Raw genomic sequence first — 16,595 nt, forward strand, 5'->3', positions numbered from 1 at the left:
AATCACAGGATTTTTATTTCAGAGCAGGGGGTAGTGGTGAGTTGATTATTTTTGTTTAAAGGGACTGGTCCTGTACAATTTAAAAATACTGTACAATTCTACAAAGTTGATTTATATATTTTGCAGACATGAAATGATCACTTACAGGCAGCTTTATTTTAAGCAATTGATGTATCCAAAAATTTATAAGCAAGAATTAAACAAACCTGGAAACCATGCCATTAGGAGAGAAATTATAGTCTGTCTATATTATGGAATCTACTTCAGCAATTAAATTTTCTATCTTCATTAAGAAAAAAAAAGAGAAATACACTCTAAGAAAAAAAAGATTCAAGGTTATAACTACAGCATGATTCAAACCTGTTTGTGTTTTGCTTTACTCGTTTTGAAAAAGAAACAAAACCAAATCCTTACTATGGTTTCTTAATGGTTTCTAAAGACAGTAAGTGCCTCTTCTTTGTACTAGGTTTTCCAAATTTTACACAATAAACTCATCACCTTTCTGATCAGAATTTTCATATAAAAACAAGTTCCTGTATTTTTCCCAGAATTACTGCAATTATATCAACTTTTGTTTTGAATATTAGCTAATCATTCATTTAGGCATTTGGCAGAAACCAAGGCACCAAATTGCATTTTAAAAACTCAAATTGTTACTACCCAACATGAAAAATAAAATATTTTAAAGATTTCTTTGAAAAATGCATTTCTTGTATCAAAAACAGGTCTGATAGATTTTTTACTGCTTGACATAGGTATGATTTTTAAAGCCTCAAACAGAGCTGTAGAATTTGTAGACTAAGCAGGGTGAAAACATTAAGCTAATATCCAGTTAGGACTAGTATTCCCTTTGCAAGGGTGAAATTTTGAAGGTGATTATTCACTTAATTTCTATCAATATTGTAAATTCTCCAGAGCAAACTATGTAATCCACTTTTTTTTGCCATTACTCTCTTGGGACTATTCTAATACTGCTTTCCCACTCAAGAAAGTACATTAGGACAAACATGTGCCAAACATCAGTCAAACTACCTGGAATTTATTTTAAATTATTTTTTATAGGCCAATCATTAAAAACTGAGATGCTTTATTGTTACTATTAAGTTTCTTGTAACACACGTTGCAACTGTTACAACTACATTGACTGAGAAAGCTCATATTTTGTCTTTTAAAATGATTTTGACATAACTAAAATAAAAATAACAAGAGAATCAAACAAAGGCTGCATTTAAATTAATAATTATGACACAGTATTACAGAGTATTTCCAGTAAAGCCTGGGCTTAAACTCTCACTTCGCACTATTTAAATAAAAATAAGACTTTAAATACACTTGATATTAAGTACATTTTACTGCATTCAAAACTGAAAATACATGTGTTACTATTTATTAATTTAGTTGAACATATTCTTGAACTATAATGGATAATGGATAATTACTAACTATATTTGAAAATATATTAATATAAAGGAAATGAGCATCTTTGAATCAACCACAGTAGTGCCATCATTACAGAGATGAACAGTGTTTAAATATTGACTGTTATATTTAAAGGCAAATACGAGAAGAGCTTGAGAGAAGTTCAAAATAACCAACAATGGTTTCCAACAAAAAAAAAAATATTTTTAAAGAAACTGAGTAAACTTTACTAGCCATGAAGATGACAGTCACACACACAAGTATAATCCAATCACTAATTATTTGCTAAAATAGAAGTACTCATAGTGTTTGAAGTCAGTATAACTCTGAAAAGCTTAATGAAATTTAACAGAAGTTCAGCCAGTATACGTGAATATATATAAATAGATTAAAACACTTTTTTAATTTTTTTTAAAGTTACTAAAGCATTCATTCATTCATTCACTTTAACCTAACACTTATTGAATGCCTACGTTGTGAAAAACACTGGTAAGAGGCACTCATTCAAAAAGAAAACCTACAGCTAAAGACACGTAACACAGGAAAGTAAATAAATTCCACAGGAGGGAAGCATAGGAAAGCTGGGCTAAGTATGGAGGTAATCAGTTTCAAAGTTTTAACTTAGAATGTTGGCAATGAAATCTAGACTCAGTAAGTGCTTATCTAGCTGTAGGAGTGGAAAAGCAGACAAGGTAGAAAGTTTTATCATTGTTCATAATGAAGTATATGCAAAACTATACTCATAACTTATTCTTATTTCACCATTACAAATGCTGAATTCTGCACAATAGTTACATATCAAGTTCCTAATTTATCTATACCCATTGTGTAATTTAGGGGTCAGCCAACAAAAGACCAAAGAACAAAATACAGGGGTGGCAAAAGTAGGCTTCAAGTTGTTTGTATGGAAAAAAAGACATGTGGGTTATGATTATTACAACAGTCTCATTAATTCTTTATTTCACATATTCACAACTGTAAACCTACTTTTGCCTACTGCTGTATTTTAAGCTTGCAAGCCAAATAGTCCCTTGGTTGCTGCCCATTCTTTTTTTCTTTTTTCTTTTTTTAATAACCTTTTTAAAAAGGCTGCTAACTCAAGGGTTTTCTCAAAGAAAATGGCATGGACTGGATTTGGTTCCTGGGCCACAGTTTATCAACTTTGTTTTAACTGGTTCGATCACCTGTACCAATTCCTAAAAACAAAAAAGTTCCCAACCTCTACTATTAGATTAATGGGGAACAAGTTTTTGCCAATTCTGTTTCCTCTGGGGCTGAAATAGGCCCAAACCCTTTTGGGTGTGAAGGCTTTGATGAGTTATCTTTTCAATTATTTTTAAAAATCATGATTTTTACTACTCCCCTGCAAATTAGCAATTTTGTCAAGAGTATGTTTAAATTACTTTAAAATGTGCTCCACTAGTCACACCTGCCTATCAAATAGACAGCTCAGGCTGACAAGAGAAGTGTTACTGCTACTGCTCGGGTGGGAGGACACAGCTGGCCACAGTACTACCTCCTAGAGTCCTCTGCGTACACTGGATAAATGGACTTTCCCCAGTTTATCCAATGCTAACCATTTATTCCCCAATTCTCTCAGGAGTTTTCGCTAATGAGATGTTTTGTTTCCTTAGCTCTATAAAAGCAACTTAAGCAATCTCCTTTCAAAAGGCAAGACTTCAGTTTGGATTCTAGTAAAAACAAAATGTTAGGGAACTCTTTAAAGTTAAAAAAAAAAAGATATGATCAACACATTTCGAATTAGTAGAGCTTTGAGTATAATTGGAAATATTTTTATGTTTTCCTAAATTTTTAATTGCTAACTAAGTGGAATATCAATTAAGAGAAATGCACCTTGGTAGTGGAGAAAACAAAATTTCCACCTACTAATAATGGAAAATAACTCAAAACTTACTTTCACCTTTTACTTAAAACCTGGTTAATGAGACATAATCATTTTCAGTCTATGCAAAGTAATCACTTTAAATAGTTCATTTCATAATTTGGAAAGTGGTAATAGTGAAATCTTACTATATTCTTCAAGGAGTTACAACCTTTAAACAAAGTAATGTAAACTTTTTATTTCCCTCACATTCGAAAAACTAATTGGAAGGGAAAATAATATATACATATAAATAGTGATATAATAATCAATAGATATAACACACACACTGGTGAAAACCCTTCACCAATATGCACAAACCCTTTGCCTACAGCATAAACTTAAAAACACAGCTGAAGAGGCCATTAATAAAAGGCTGCAGTGAAACCGTGAGGCATTTAAATTCTCATCTTAGCCCAGGCACTTACCATCTGTAGCCAAGTTACAACTCTGAATTGTTTTCTCCTCTATTAAAAGAAAATAAAGATACACTGCCTAGGACCCAAAAAGTATTCAATTGACAAGTTACATGTATTAATACAACTTAAGCTGCCTCTTTAAAATGTAACGATCATAACATACATTTGTATAATTTCAAAGCTTGTCCAGACCTTAGAAGTATAGTCATCAATGATGTGATGTAGTCGGAGGCAAGGACTGAGCTCAATTCTGTACTCTCACTTTCTATGTCCATGAACTTCTCAGATCATTTAATTTCTCTAACCCTGTTACTTCGTCAGTAAATTGGGGATAATACCTGATGCTCTAATTCACTGTAAAGATTTTAAAAAATTGCAAAGTGCTACATGGAAATACAGAGTTAAGCATTTACCTTAATTTTTTTTATCTGGAAACTAAAATATGGAAGGTTAAAAGTTCTTCCTTAAAATTTTGAAATCATTTATAATTGTTATGCCTTAGCTGGTAGGTCAATTGTTTTTCTATTACCTCAAAGAAAACTTGAATAATAATAAAAAGTTTATGATCACTGTTCATAGGGCACAGGGCATTTTAATACAAATCAATTAAACTGAATCTTTCAATTAAGGTAACTTAATACCCATTTTTCCTTCATAAATATCCAAACTTCCATGAAATAACATTGTACAATGTTTCAGAAGTTCAATAAAAAGGCTGAGGCATTATCCAGCAATAACAGCACTTCTGCAAAGAGAAAAACAAAACTACTTTCCCTTAAGAATTAGGTACTTCAGGCTCCAGACCTCACTTCTGAATGAACAGAAAGTGAAGTTTAGTCTACTTTTAATGCTTATCTGTATATTCCTCTAATATTTTAAAATATTATTGTACTTTTTTAAAAAGCATGATTTCTTCACACCTTTTCATAAGAATGTCCTAAGAACAATGTATTATATATCACACTCACTTAACATGATTATTTCATCCATCAACCATAATTCTTCATTCCCTAATTCTGGAAGATAAACTCATCTATTCATTCAATAAGTACTTAATGAATGTCTCCTACGTGTCAGATTAAAGTGCCCTCATCAGAGACCATGAAAAACACAGTCTCTGACTAGAGGACTTCACAGGTCTAGCAGGGAAGATACATGTACCCTACAATTTGGTAAGTACTGTAATGGAAGTACAAACAAAACAAAACAAACACTCTAGCACAAAGAGAACAGTGCAAGTAACTGGGGAAATCACTAAAAACTTCAGAGGTTAACAGACATCTGAATGTGTCTGTGTGTGTAAATCATACATACTGAGATCATAAAATACTTATATTATTATTTTCAGAAAATAATAATAATCCCTATTTCCTTGAATAAGTTAGACAGAGAAAGGTAACCAAAGTTGAGGCAGGAAGTGATGTGTTGTGAAGCTGAGGTAAATAAAGTCTTTAATGTAACAACTGTACAGCCAAATTTTAACTTTGAGAAGACTCCTGAATGTAGAATTACCTATTATGAAATCATTTCAACAGGCAGAGATAATGAAAACCTCAACTAAAGGCAGGGACAGAAAATAACAAAATTCAAAATATATTACTTTCTTAGTTGTTTACACCTCTTCCCTGATAAACATGGCTAGGAATTTATTTCCCCATATACATAAGCAGACAAATGCAAACTTCATTTTTCCAATTTATTCTTCAAATTTCTATGGCACCTTTAATAGTAACCAATTAAACCTGAATTTTCTGATCATCTTAATTGCCTAGTTATTCTGAGGAATTACAGAGAATTATTTTGGTTTTTTTGTATTGCTGACCTTTATTTTTACTTAAATGTAGTGATCTTTGGCCCTGGTTGGTGTGTGTCAGTGGATTGAGTGCTGGGCCTGCAAACCAAAGGGTCGTGCATTTGATCTCCAGTCAGGGCATATGCCTGGGTTGCAGGCCAGGTCACAGGTTGGGGTATGGGAGAGGCAACCACACACTGATGTTTCTCTCCCTTTCTCTCTCCCTCCGTTCCCCTCTCTCTAAAAGTAAATAAATAAAATCTTTAAATATATATATAGTGATCTTTTAAGAGAATAGACAAAAAAAGGTTTACACAGCAAATATTTTGCATAAATGTAAATATGCATGTCTACTTCATAATTAAGCAAAATAAATTAATTTTAAGCACAAAATTTTAAAAATCATTAAAGAATTACACATTAAACCCCAGATAGAATTAACAGAAGCAACAAAAACACACATTTTATAAAGCTTCAGTGGTCTTGTCTTTCCAACTACTGGTTAAGGCCTGAGTTTCAAAAACCCTACCTTCCTTGTCAAACAGAAACATCCAATTTGACTCTCCCTGTTATATATCTACATAACAGAGAACTAATTTTCAGACCTGAAGGACAGACATTCACTTGTAAGTTACTACAAAAACTGTTTCCTAAGGAAGTGAACAGTAGGAAATACAAGAAATATGCTGCCACAGAAGGTCAATAACCTGGTTTAAAGTGTCCCTGGGTTTGATGTGAGTAAGTATACAGAGCAATTTCAATTAACCAAAAACATTAAATACCTTTTCAGGCGAAGGATTCATTTCTCTTATTTATATTAAAATCAGATGATGGCATTTAATTGTAAAGTCACATTATGTATTTAAGGGAAATTTTAAAATTTTAAACAATTACTTCAACTAGGTCAGCACAAAGACCCAGAACTACTTTGCAGAACTTTAGATCTGCAATTACTTGATATATTTCACCAATAAATCCAGTTTCATTAATCTGCTTAAAAAGGTCAATTTTTATACAGTGTTCTATTTCAGCTAAGTGATTATAGGTAACTTAGTCTTACACAACTTACAGATTTCAGATAATTTTCCATTGTCTCCAAAAGATCCAGTTTTCAATGTTTTTATAATTGTAGTGCTCTTTAAAAAGTAATTATGTACCCTGAGTACACCTGATTATTTTTAGTAGTACAGAAAGGTAAATGCTGAAAACCTGTTGGTTAGTACTCACAAGAAGAGAGAAGTAAAACACAGCCTCACTGGTATCAAATTTTAAAACCTCCCTTTAGAGCATGAATATATTGATTCAAATATCATGAATTAAAATAATGACTTGATTAATATAAAGCATAAGGCCTTCCACTTAAATAACACATTAAAACAAGTCTTTTATAGATGTTTCTGCCAACATAAGGTTTTTATGATACAATTTAAAAATCAGGTTCATTAAGGGAAATGCACTTCTATTCTTAAAAAATAACTTCCCAACACTTAGGAAAAAAATTTCACAAGTGAAATTCTTCTGCAAAATTCCCAATTAAAAAAAAAAAAAAAAAAAAAAAACCAGGTAAGAAGCAGAGCACAGCTCTGGTTGCCACAAGCGTGGGATCAAGGGTACCCTCCCCCAGTCCCCCTAGGCAGACCTGAAACACCGCTGGGGAATGCCAAATAACCAATCTTCTATGCCCCTGTGACAAATGAATTATAAAGTATCTGTTACTAAGTAAAACTAAGATTCCTACATAACAATTTTCAAACATCTACAATCCACTAAAATCCCCTGAAAACAGAGTTTGAGCAATTAAGACAAAAGATCTGCATACTATATCCTTGTCTTAGAAATTCATTTACATTTTAATGAAGTATGAAATCAAGTAACAAAAAAAACCATTTTAATTATTTAGACCAAAAAACTTCTAAAACTATCTGATCATAAAGACCTTGTGCGGAGAATATCTACTATACCTCATAATATCAGAATTTCTCAAAAAAGTTAGAAAATACTGCCAAAAGGGATATTAACCGACCCAAATAGAATACAGTGTTTCTTTTAAAACTTGTACACACACTGCACAACAAATGATCTTCCCCTATTTTCCAATGACACATTCGTTCACAATCTCTAGGTGGAAAGTAAATTTACTGAGATCATAAAGTAGATTATATAAATGTGAAATGAACTTTTCATTCTTAAGAGTAGCCAGACTTTCTCAGATTTTATCATCCATTTTTCTTCTTTCTCATGTGTTTATTCCCTCACAACAAATTCTAGGAATGTAGATCAACAGATAGAAGGGGGAGTTCACAGAAATTACCAAGAGATTAATCAGGCTCAACTTAACCATGGCTCTCCATCATCCTAAAAATAATTCTACATCCCACAAATGGAAACTACTTTTTCTTCATATTTGCTCTAAGACTGTGAAGCTGTGTGGTAACATTTGGTTCCTTGTACTTTTATATATAGTTTAAAAAAAAAACAGGTTAAGATTTCAAGATACATTTTTTAAAATATTTTTTAAGCAAAGTAACAAAAGCAGCTTTATTCCAGAATGTTCTCCCTAAAGAAACTAGTTAATAATAAAACTTCATTTTTAAAATTTATTTCAAGTAGCAACATTTTTATTAACAAATGGATGCAGACAGAAATGATATGGAGACCAAAGAACACCACTTTTTATGTCTAAATCTTAATACTCCTGTATACAAATTCACAAGACTTATAAAAAATCCAAACACACAAGAACCTCAAAACCCACCAATTATTTGATGAAATTCTCCATGGCTACAATATATAAGCAGGTGTTTATAAAGTCTTTATTTTATCTATCTCCCTACCAATCTATCTACTCTCTACATTTCTGGGTTATATTGAAACTTTATCAGTGAAATTCAAATTGGAATGCCTTATAAAAAAAACTACACTGAACAAAAAATTTCAGGCACAAAGTAGTCCTCTTCCACAAATTTCTAGCTAATAAAACCTTGTAATTTGCTTTGGCTATGAAGATATGAGAGTGACATAAAAAGATTAAATTCTTTCAACATTCAAAAAACTAACTACAATGTATACAAATAATGTTCATCTTCAAATCTTTACATTTCATAATTTAGTTTCGGCTGTTTATAATTTTTAAGAACTCTCCTGTGCCACACACCTGCATCTGCTATTCACTATTATGCAGGTACACTAGATTTATTCATGTTATGGTTAGTCTCATTAGATTAAAATATCTATTTGAAAAATCAAGTAATACTAATATAAGCTAAATTTCCTAATTATGGAACTATCAAACTTACCTGATTTGTCTGGCTGCTTAAGTATGGCTCAAAATCATCATCATTTACAGCATCTTTTTGATGAATGGAACCGTTTTGTACTGAAACTAAAAAATACGTTTGTATTAGATGTGGTGTAATTATCATTATGAGAATCAGAGAACAATCTAACATTTTCAGTATTCTTCAAACCAAGTCACAGTTATCCCTGAGCTCTTTAGTCTTTTCACTTAAAAACTCTCTTAAAGATTAACTTAATTTTGGATACAAATATTTATGTGCCACCCAAAACTTACAAATCCTGTATAGATAAGCCCAAGATTAGAGAAATACAAATTATACATACATTTCCCATTATCAAAAACATAAGGGAAATATCCCAATTTCAAACCTGTATAATAAGCAGTTAAATTAAAATGTTCAAAGGATTCGCTAATGCTATATTTGAATCTAAAATACTACTTCAAATAGTGTTGTAGACAGATTTCTGTGTGTTCTCTTTGTTAAATCTATGACTTAGTCCAATAAAGGTAAAGAATAAAATAACTTTTTTTGTAACTAAAGTTACAATAAGTATCTTAAATGTCTCCAGTTAAAGTGACTAAAATTAACTAGAAGCAGTATCACAATGAATAAATATAATTATGGAAAAAATCTAAATAAAAAGGGCCTTTATTCTAAACCAAAAAATTACGAAGACTTTCACATGAAAGTACAAATAAAATTCAGACACTAAAGATAACCATTACTTTTGCAACACACAAGAAAACCAATCAGGATACTTTATAACGCCAAATTTGTTCAGAGATAATTTCCATAAATGCTCTACAGTTATTATTCTCTTGACACTGTCTCAGGGTGCTCTGAGGAGACTTGAGGTAAGGTGGTCTTGGGTTTGAATCCCAAGTCCAACACTGAGAAGCTGGGTGAGCCATCTCTAGTGACTTAGCCTCTGTAACTCTACATCTCTGTTCAAGGAGGATATTAATAGTACCTATCTATGTCACCTGATCAAAGTATTCACTGAGAATATGCAATAATCTTGAATATTATTACATAAAATATTACAAGATCTAAATAGGACTAAAAGTTACTTTAGGACCCACAAGTTTTACCAGGCTAAAATTTGACGTGCTAGCACTATGTAAATAGACTGAAATATAGGAAGTTGAACCTTTCTGGTGAATAATCTCAGAAACAACAACAAAAAACCCCCTCAATATCTGGGATTTATTACTTAAAAAGTGTCATGAAATACTGTAAATTAAGGCTGGGGGCAATGGATTTAAGTTGTGTTCCTTTATAATAGCATATCATTTTTATTTCCCTAATGAGTTTAGATCACCTACTATGTAATACTGAGTTGGCACTGACATGGGAGCAAAAATAGGCAATATGCCTTAGTTCTTTGCATCCCACTAAACAGCATAATCACTCAAAGAAATGATGAGATTGTGAAGGCTTCAAAGTAAACCTTAAAGACTACAAGAGAAACATGGTCAACTTGATCTGAAGTGGTTTAACTCTGTATGATAAAGACTGCATCATAGCCAAGGTTGAGCTAAATGTACTCCCTAGACCTTAAATATGTTAATAGCCACTAGAAATTAAAATAAAAGAGGTGGGCACTTTAAGTTATCTGGTGGGCTAATCACGTCAGACCAAGAGATTCTAACATACCTGTTCTCCTTTACCACTGGGTTTAGCACACCTTTATGAAAAGATAGTTATGCATAGTCTATTACCTCTTGAAATGTAATTCTTCACTACAGTTTTGGATTATTACTCTAGTACATATTTGAAACAGCTACCCATTTCAAAATTACAACTCTCTATTTCTCATATTTGTTAGATTCTCACAAATGTAATCTATATTGCTAGCATAGTAAAAAGTGCCTACTTAAAGTTCATTTAAATACATATTACGCTGCTATTCTTATTTCCTGTTCTACCCTTTCTCTTCTTATAAGAGTCGCTGAGACTAAGAACAAAACATTCACACACACTAAGTTAACAGTCTACAGTCATTTATAAGTGATGCATTAATTGTCTAAGAAATCCTAAAAAAAATTATTCAAGGAGTATGTCAATCTAAGGAAATGTTTAATTAAAAGTATTTTATGCATACTGACAGGTAATTTGCATTCAATTAAAATCTGAATAAGAAGCTAGCTCTTGAGTTTCAGAAGCATACATTTAAGAAATTCAACTGTCTTAAAAAAAGACTTTAGTTTTTGAACATTACTTAACGCCAATCTAATGTCTTGGAGACTGAGAGCCATTAAACAGCAATGAAATCCAAGCCCGTTCCATAGTCTGTACAAGTTCTTCAGGGAAAAAAGAACAGATGACTTACATGATTCTTCGCCTGTTTCCTCTGCTCTATGAAGCAGAGTCAAATCAAGATAGAACATGGGCCTTAGGAGCCAGATGATTCTTTGCTCTGGTCTGACTACATCAAGTTAGGAAAGTCAACAGATCTGTGCATCATGTTTTCCCACCTACAAAAACAGTGACAATACCATATACCCTCTATCTCCTTATAGGAATGTTTTGAGGATTAATAATAAAATAAAGCCTAAAATGACAGTTAGGTGCTTTGCAATCATTTCCAGAGGGGAGAAGTTACAAAAGAATATTGCCAAAACACAAGGCATTTTCAACTACTTTTCTGAAACACTAGAAGAGAGCCAAATTTAACCTAATTCTTTGAAACTGCAGTTGTACCAATGTTGGGAGAGGAGAGAGGAGCAAAAAGATAAATTCCTTCCACACATTTATCTATTTATAAACTTAAGGGACAGAAGGAAACAAGCAAGGAAGCCTAAGGCTACCTGGAGTATAAGATCTGACACTTCTCTCTGTGGTGCCTGCAGGAAAAGGAACAATACACTGATTCCTGCAAGCAAAAATTCTCATTAATAAAGAAAAGTGATATAAAGTCATTTTTAAATCATGGACCAATAGGTGAATAATTACTCTTAAATTTCTACTACCCTTCAGTACTACCTTGGCCAAAAATAATAAAAATAATTCTAACAGTTAACACAGAGACAACAGATGAATTTAAAAGAATTCAAACTTACAAACAAGTAAATCTAGGACTAGTTATATTACAAAAGCATTTTGCCCTCCAAAACCACTGCTATAGAAGTCCCTTTAAATTTTAGTTCCTTTAGTGCACTATGTTATTAATGCAGAAAATCAAAGACACTAAAGCCAGGTGTAAAACCAATGCTATCAACTAATGATAATTCGGGGAAGAAATCTCTGAAATTACATTAACTGAAAAGAATACTGCTTTCAAAACTCTGACAACTCCTCGGGGACATATATTTTTCATAAGTTTGATAAGTTCTGAATTCAAGTTTAATACTCATGTTCTTAGAATATTGAGGCCGTAGTTGAAGAAAAGTAACTTTGCTTTTTGCTTCACAAAAGTAAACAGAGTTAACTGTAAAACAATTTCACTAGCTTGAAAACCAAGTCAGCTAAGGCAGAGTAGTTTTCTCAAACACACACATAGCTATTGGTATCAGTTCACTGGAGGTGTCGCCTTGTCCTTGTAATTCTCCCTGTGGAGGCATACAAATGTAAGTAATGTGTAGGTACATCTGTGCACTTGCAGTATCCATTATTTTAAAGCATCTTAAATGACCACCAGTACTTTCAGGGCAGTAGAGTTTTTCCCTAGCACCACATCTTAGGCAATAGTCTTCTGGCATCCTAAAAATAGATGAGGTAAGGAAGGTGGTAAGAAACCAGAAAATACAGTGCCTCCTAGAGCAGTGGACTATTGTAATCACAACAATCCTCGTAACACAGAACAGGATTTACAACCAGAATTATTGCTTTATTTTACAGATAGAGGGGAAATTCTGATCGAAAGATGCACTGTGTTCAAGCTCACTTGGCAAGTCAGTGGCCACAAGCAGTATTAGAATACAGATCACCTAGGAATCCCACTCCATCATTCTACCCGTGAATGAGATTATGAACTGAACAATAAGGGAGGAAGGAAAATCGCTGTAATGAAGAACCATCCAAATACATACTTTGTATATGTATCTAAATACATCTAACAAACAAAAAAGTGATACTGATAAAACAAATTTAATGACCAAAAAAGAAGTATTTATGGCCAATACACAGTATTATTTATATATAACTTATAATATCAAAGACTATGTCATATATCAAGATTACATTAATAGCTTACTAAATAGATGCTCTTATTTTGTTTTCTCAAACAAGTACTTCACAGAACTTGCGTACTTACCTTAAAGCAGGTAACACAAAACACTTAGCATTTCAAATAGCCTTGCAAAGTGCCACCTCCCCACAGATCTAGGATAAAATAATTTATGCTAGGCAATAACAAGCACAAATTTCACATATCTCAAAGTCTGTATACTTCCTAACAGACTAGCAAAAATGTAAGAGATCATTCTTTTTAAATTTACAAGTTAGTTTATAAAAGCTCAGTTAAAATAAATCAACAATGCCAACTTCAGAGGATTATGGTCACAACATAGAAAATGATTCTAAAATCAAAAAATTAGCTCTAAAAATTAAATTCTAGAATTTAAAATTTGTGTGTACATACTCCAAGAAAATACATCTTTAATCAAAACAAAGCAATAATGTTAAACAGTGCCATATATCTGGTACACGCAAGTTCTCAAATAAATTGTAAAATTCGAAGAAAATTAACTAAGCTGTGTATACAGTACCTATTCCTTTCGAATTTGCTACAGTATATAAAAACCTGAAGAAAAAAAACCTGAAGAAATAACATTTTGCTACTGAATTAAAAAACAGGAAGCATAATTCTATTTCATCTAATTTCAAGCCCTATTTACAAACTGTTACAAATACGTAATTCGCTGTAATTTTAATTGGCACTGCCCCAAGAAAGCAGTTACTGTTCTCTGCTCGCTCATGTCACATGATCGATGCCATGTTTCAGTCAGCTGACTACATTACTCCTGATTAGTAAATACAAAATAAACTTATTTTTTAAAATGCTGTACCTTCGGTAGAACTTCTCTCTCTCTCTCTCTTCTTTTAACGGAATAGTTAATCATATAGTCCTGGCAGGAAATTAGTCCTTTCCAAAATACCAAATTAAGCCTCACCGTGCAATCCTAACTACACAACAAGATGACATGCCCGGTCAGTCTTGATCTCTAACGTAAATGACTTCAATGCCATCAGTGATTCACAGTACAATTCACACTAGTGTGACATGGGTACTATGAGATTGCATGTTCCAGTGTAACCCAGACATGTCAGACAGAACATCTACTTATGTACATACATACATAAAGATTTCTTGTGGCAGAAGTTACATAATACATATAAGTTGCAAAATTAAAGAAGTGTCACTGCATTCATAGTAATAGTTCCTGAACTGAAATACAGCGAAGTGGAAAACCGTTTCTTGCACCAGTGTTCCTTCTACGAAAGTGGCATCAACCTTGGAACTACCTAAGCTTGGGATAGCATTTGGCTGCCTCAGCCACGATGAATGTTTCTCCAACCCTACATTTCAAAAAAAATAAAAATAAAAAAGGAGCAAAAACAAACACAAAGGCCCTCACAGTTCAACAAATAACATGAAACCAACATTGGTGAATTAGATAAAATTATCCAAACTCACCCTTATTTCCTTGCCCTTTAGGTCTCTGTGTGGCAAGACGAAAGGTGTCGTAATGAGAAGGAAAAAAAGAAAACAGGGAAAATGTGTTAATCAAAGGCGTTATCAGAGACAAGTTATTTTAAACAATCCGCGTAGGAGTAAAAGCCACCATATCCTCCACAGCCACCGATTTCCCAACCGCCCCCAACCTTTAAACCTCCTACCGCCACTCGGGGTCCGTCTCCCGAGCTCGCCCGGGTTGAGCCCCGCGTCTGCCGCCCTCAGGTTGCGTCCTAAGGCCCGAAGAGCAGTCCGCCCCCCACCCCCGCGGCCACCCGCCTCCACCGCAGACTGGGCCAGGGCGCAAGCCCGGGCCGGGCGGCAGGACCGCAACTTGCGCCGGGGGCACCGTTATGGGGCCGGCAGCGGCGGCGACGGGGAGGAGCCGAAGCCCCACGCGAGGGTGGAGCTCCGGGGCTCGGGCCTTCGCCGAGCCTGAAGCCTCGGCTCCCTCACCTGATCCACGCTAGTGGCTGACATTCTTCACCGCAACCCGAGAGCTGCCGCCGCCGCCGCTGCCGCCTGGGCCTCTCCCCGTGCACTCACAGCAGTTGGAAGCCGCCCTCGGCCGCCTTGACCGTTCCAGCCGCCGCCGCTGCCGCCGCTCGCTGGGAAGCCAGACAGAGGGCCTCGCGCTCGGGAGCCGGTGGAGGGGGCCCGTCTCTTCCGCCTGCACGGTCGTCTTCCCCGCTCCCTCTCCGCTTCTCGGGTCCACAATGGCGGACAGACTCCCTAGTCTCACTTCCGCTCCGAGCCTCCCTGACCTTCCGCTCTCCACTCTGACGTCCGCGCTCACCTCGCTCTTCCTCCCCCACCCTCCCGCCACCGGTAGGGGCTCCGCCCCCGCACGCCACGTCACCGGAGACGGGAGCCGCGCGGCCCACCCCCGGGCGCGTGCGCCGACGGGGGAACGCTGTGCGGGTGCGAGCGCTCACGGCCAGGGTTGCTCGGCGACCCTCCTTCCGTCCGGCGCCCGGGCTGCAGACCTCGTTCGGGGCGGCGGCTGCGGGAATCGGGGCTGCAGCCGGCTGCGCGACCTTCTAGGCAGGAAGTGGGCCTGGGAGGGAGGCGCGGCTGCCGGGAATTGTAGTAGAGCCGGGCCGGCGGCGCCCACCGGGCGGCGGGGTGGACGTTGGCCGGTGGGCACGCCGTAGCCGCGCCCGCCGAGGATGGGCGAGCTGCGGTGGCTGGGCCTCCACTGGAGCCTCCCGAGACTATCTAAAGCCACGTGTGCGGCTTGGTATTTCAGCCACCCTCGCCCTCGGGATAGACTTGCTGAGACGTCCACAGCAGCGGCTGCGTGCAGCGAAAGTTACTGGGTTGGAGCTCTGGGCTGTGACATCTAAAAGCAAGTAGGAGGTGAGCTGGCAAGTGTTTGTTCTCTCCAAGTCCCAGCAACACGACCGGAATATTTCACAATTCAGCTGTAACCTGTGGAGCAGACTTTGCCACCCAATTCGTGGACTTGTGTTCCCCGCCGGAGATGTTGATGTTGATGAATGAATAAAGTTAATTTGATAAAAATAAGTGTAGTTGGAGGACGTTGTTTTCAGACCTAAAAGGACAGACGCTTAAAGTAACTGGTAAAGTTACTTTCCTGGAAATTGGTAAAAGCAAAGAGCTGGTAGGCAACAGTTTGAAATTTGTTGAAGCAACATTTGTAATAAGGGCAAAGATTCCTTGCCTAACGGGCATGATGTGGATTCTTTATAAAGTAATCATTTAAATGACCAAATTCTTCCAAATTCATCAAACGGGCGATTATAAAATTGTTGAATTGTAGGATTCATTTTGTGGTGTACAATGCAACAAGATTTTAGAAGCTCTGAATAATACAACTGGAACTTAACTTAAGAGTCAGCTATTTCATATCTATCACCAAGAGGCATTCCTCAGATCTGGTCAGCTTCCCATGCATTCCCATTTTGCTACATGTCCCAGGGACTCACTAACTTTCAGTTCAGGCTGAGCTCTCTTTCCATTTCCCAAGATTCCCCCACCCTTCCAGTTGTTGTTTCTTAATCTCCCCAGCCTACCCTCCTCCACTCCCATACAGACCTTTTTCACTTGACAGAATTTGCTACTACATGTTATGAGTGGGGAGACT

General features: G+C 35.9%; 1 protein-coding gene across 4 annotated transcripts in view; it reads right to left on the minus strand.

The window, feature by feature from the left end:
* Nucleotides 1–15,241, minus strand: part of YTHDF3 (YTH N6-methyladenosine RNA binding protein F3) — a 37,449-nt gene extending 22,208 nt beyond the window's left edge. Inside the window, exons 1-4 of one of the 4 annotated variants that reach the window (XM_024572012.4) lie at nucleotides 14,945–15,241; nucleotides 14,450–14,474; nucleotides 11,144–11,288; nucleotides 8,809–8,894 (exon numbers count right to left, since the gene is read on the minus strand). In XM_024572012.4, the coding sequence (XP_024427780.1) occupies nucleotides 8,809–8,894; nucleotides 11,144–11,201 (144 nt within the window). In that variant the 5' untranslated portion in view covers nucleotides 11,202–11,288; nucleotides 14,450–14,474; nucleotides 14,945–15,241. The remainder of the gene's footprint in view (nucleotides 1–8,808; nucleotides 8,895–11,143; nucleotides 11,289–14,449; nucleotides 14,475–14,944) is intronic. The other 3 variants (XM_071222252.1, XM_053929516.2, XM_024572014.3) reach the window with 3 other exon arrangements.
* Nucleotides 15,242–16,595: the final 1,354 nt, after the last annotated feature.

This window comes from Desmodus rotundus, chromosome 8 (genome assembly GCF_022682495.2).
Source record: "Desmodus rotundus isolate HL8 chromosome 8, HLdesRot8A.1, whole genome shotgun sequence".
Lineage (NCBI taxonomy): Eukaryota > Metazoa > Chordata > Mammalia > Chiroptera > Phyllostomidae > Desmodus > Desmodus rotundus.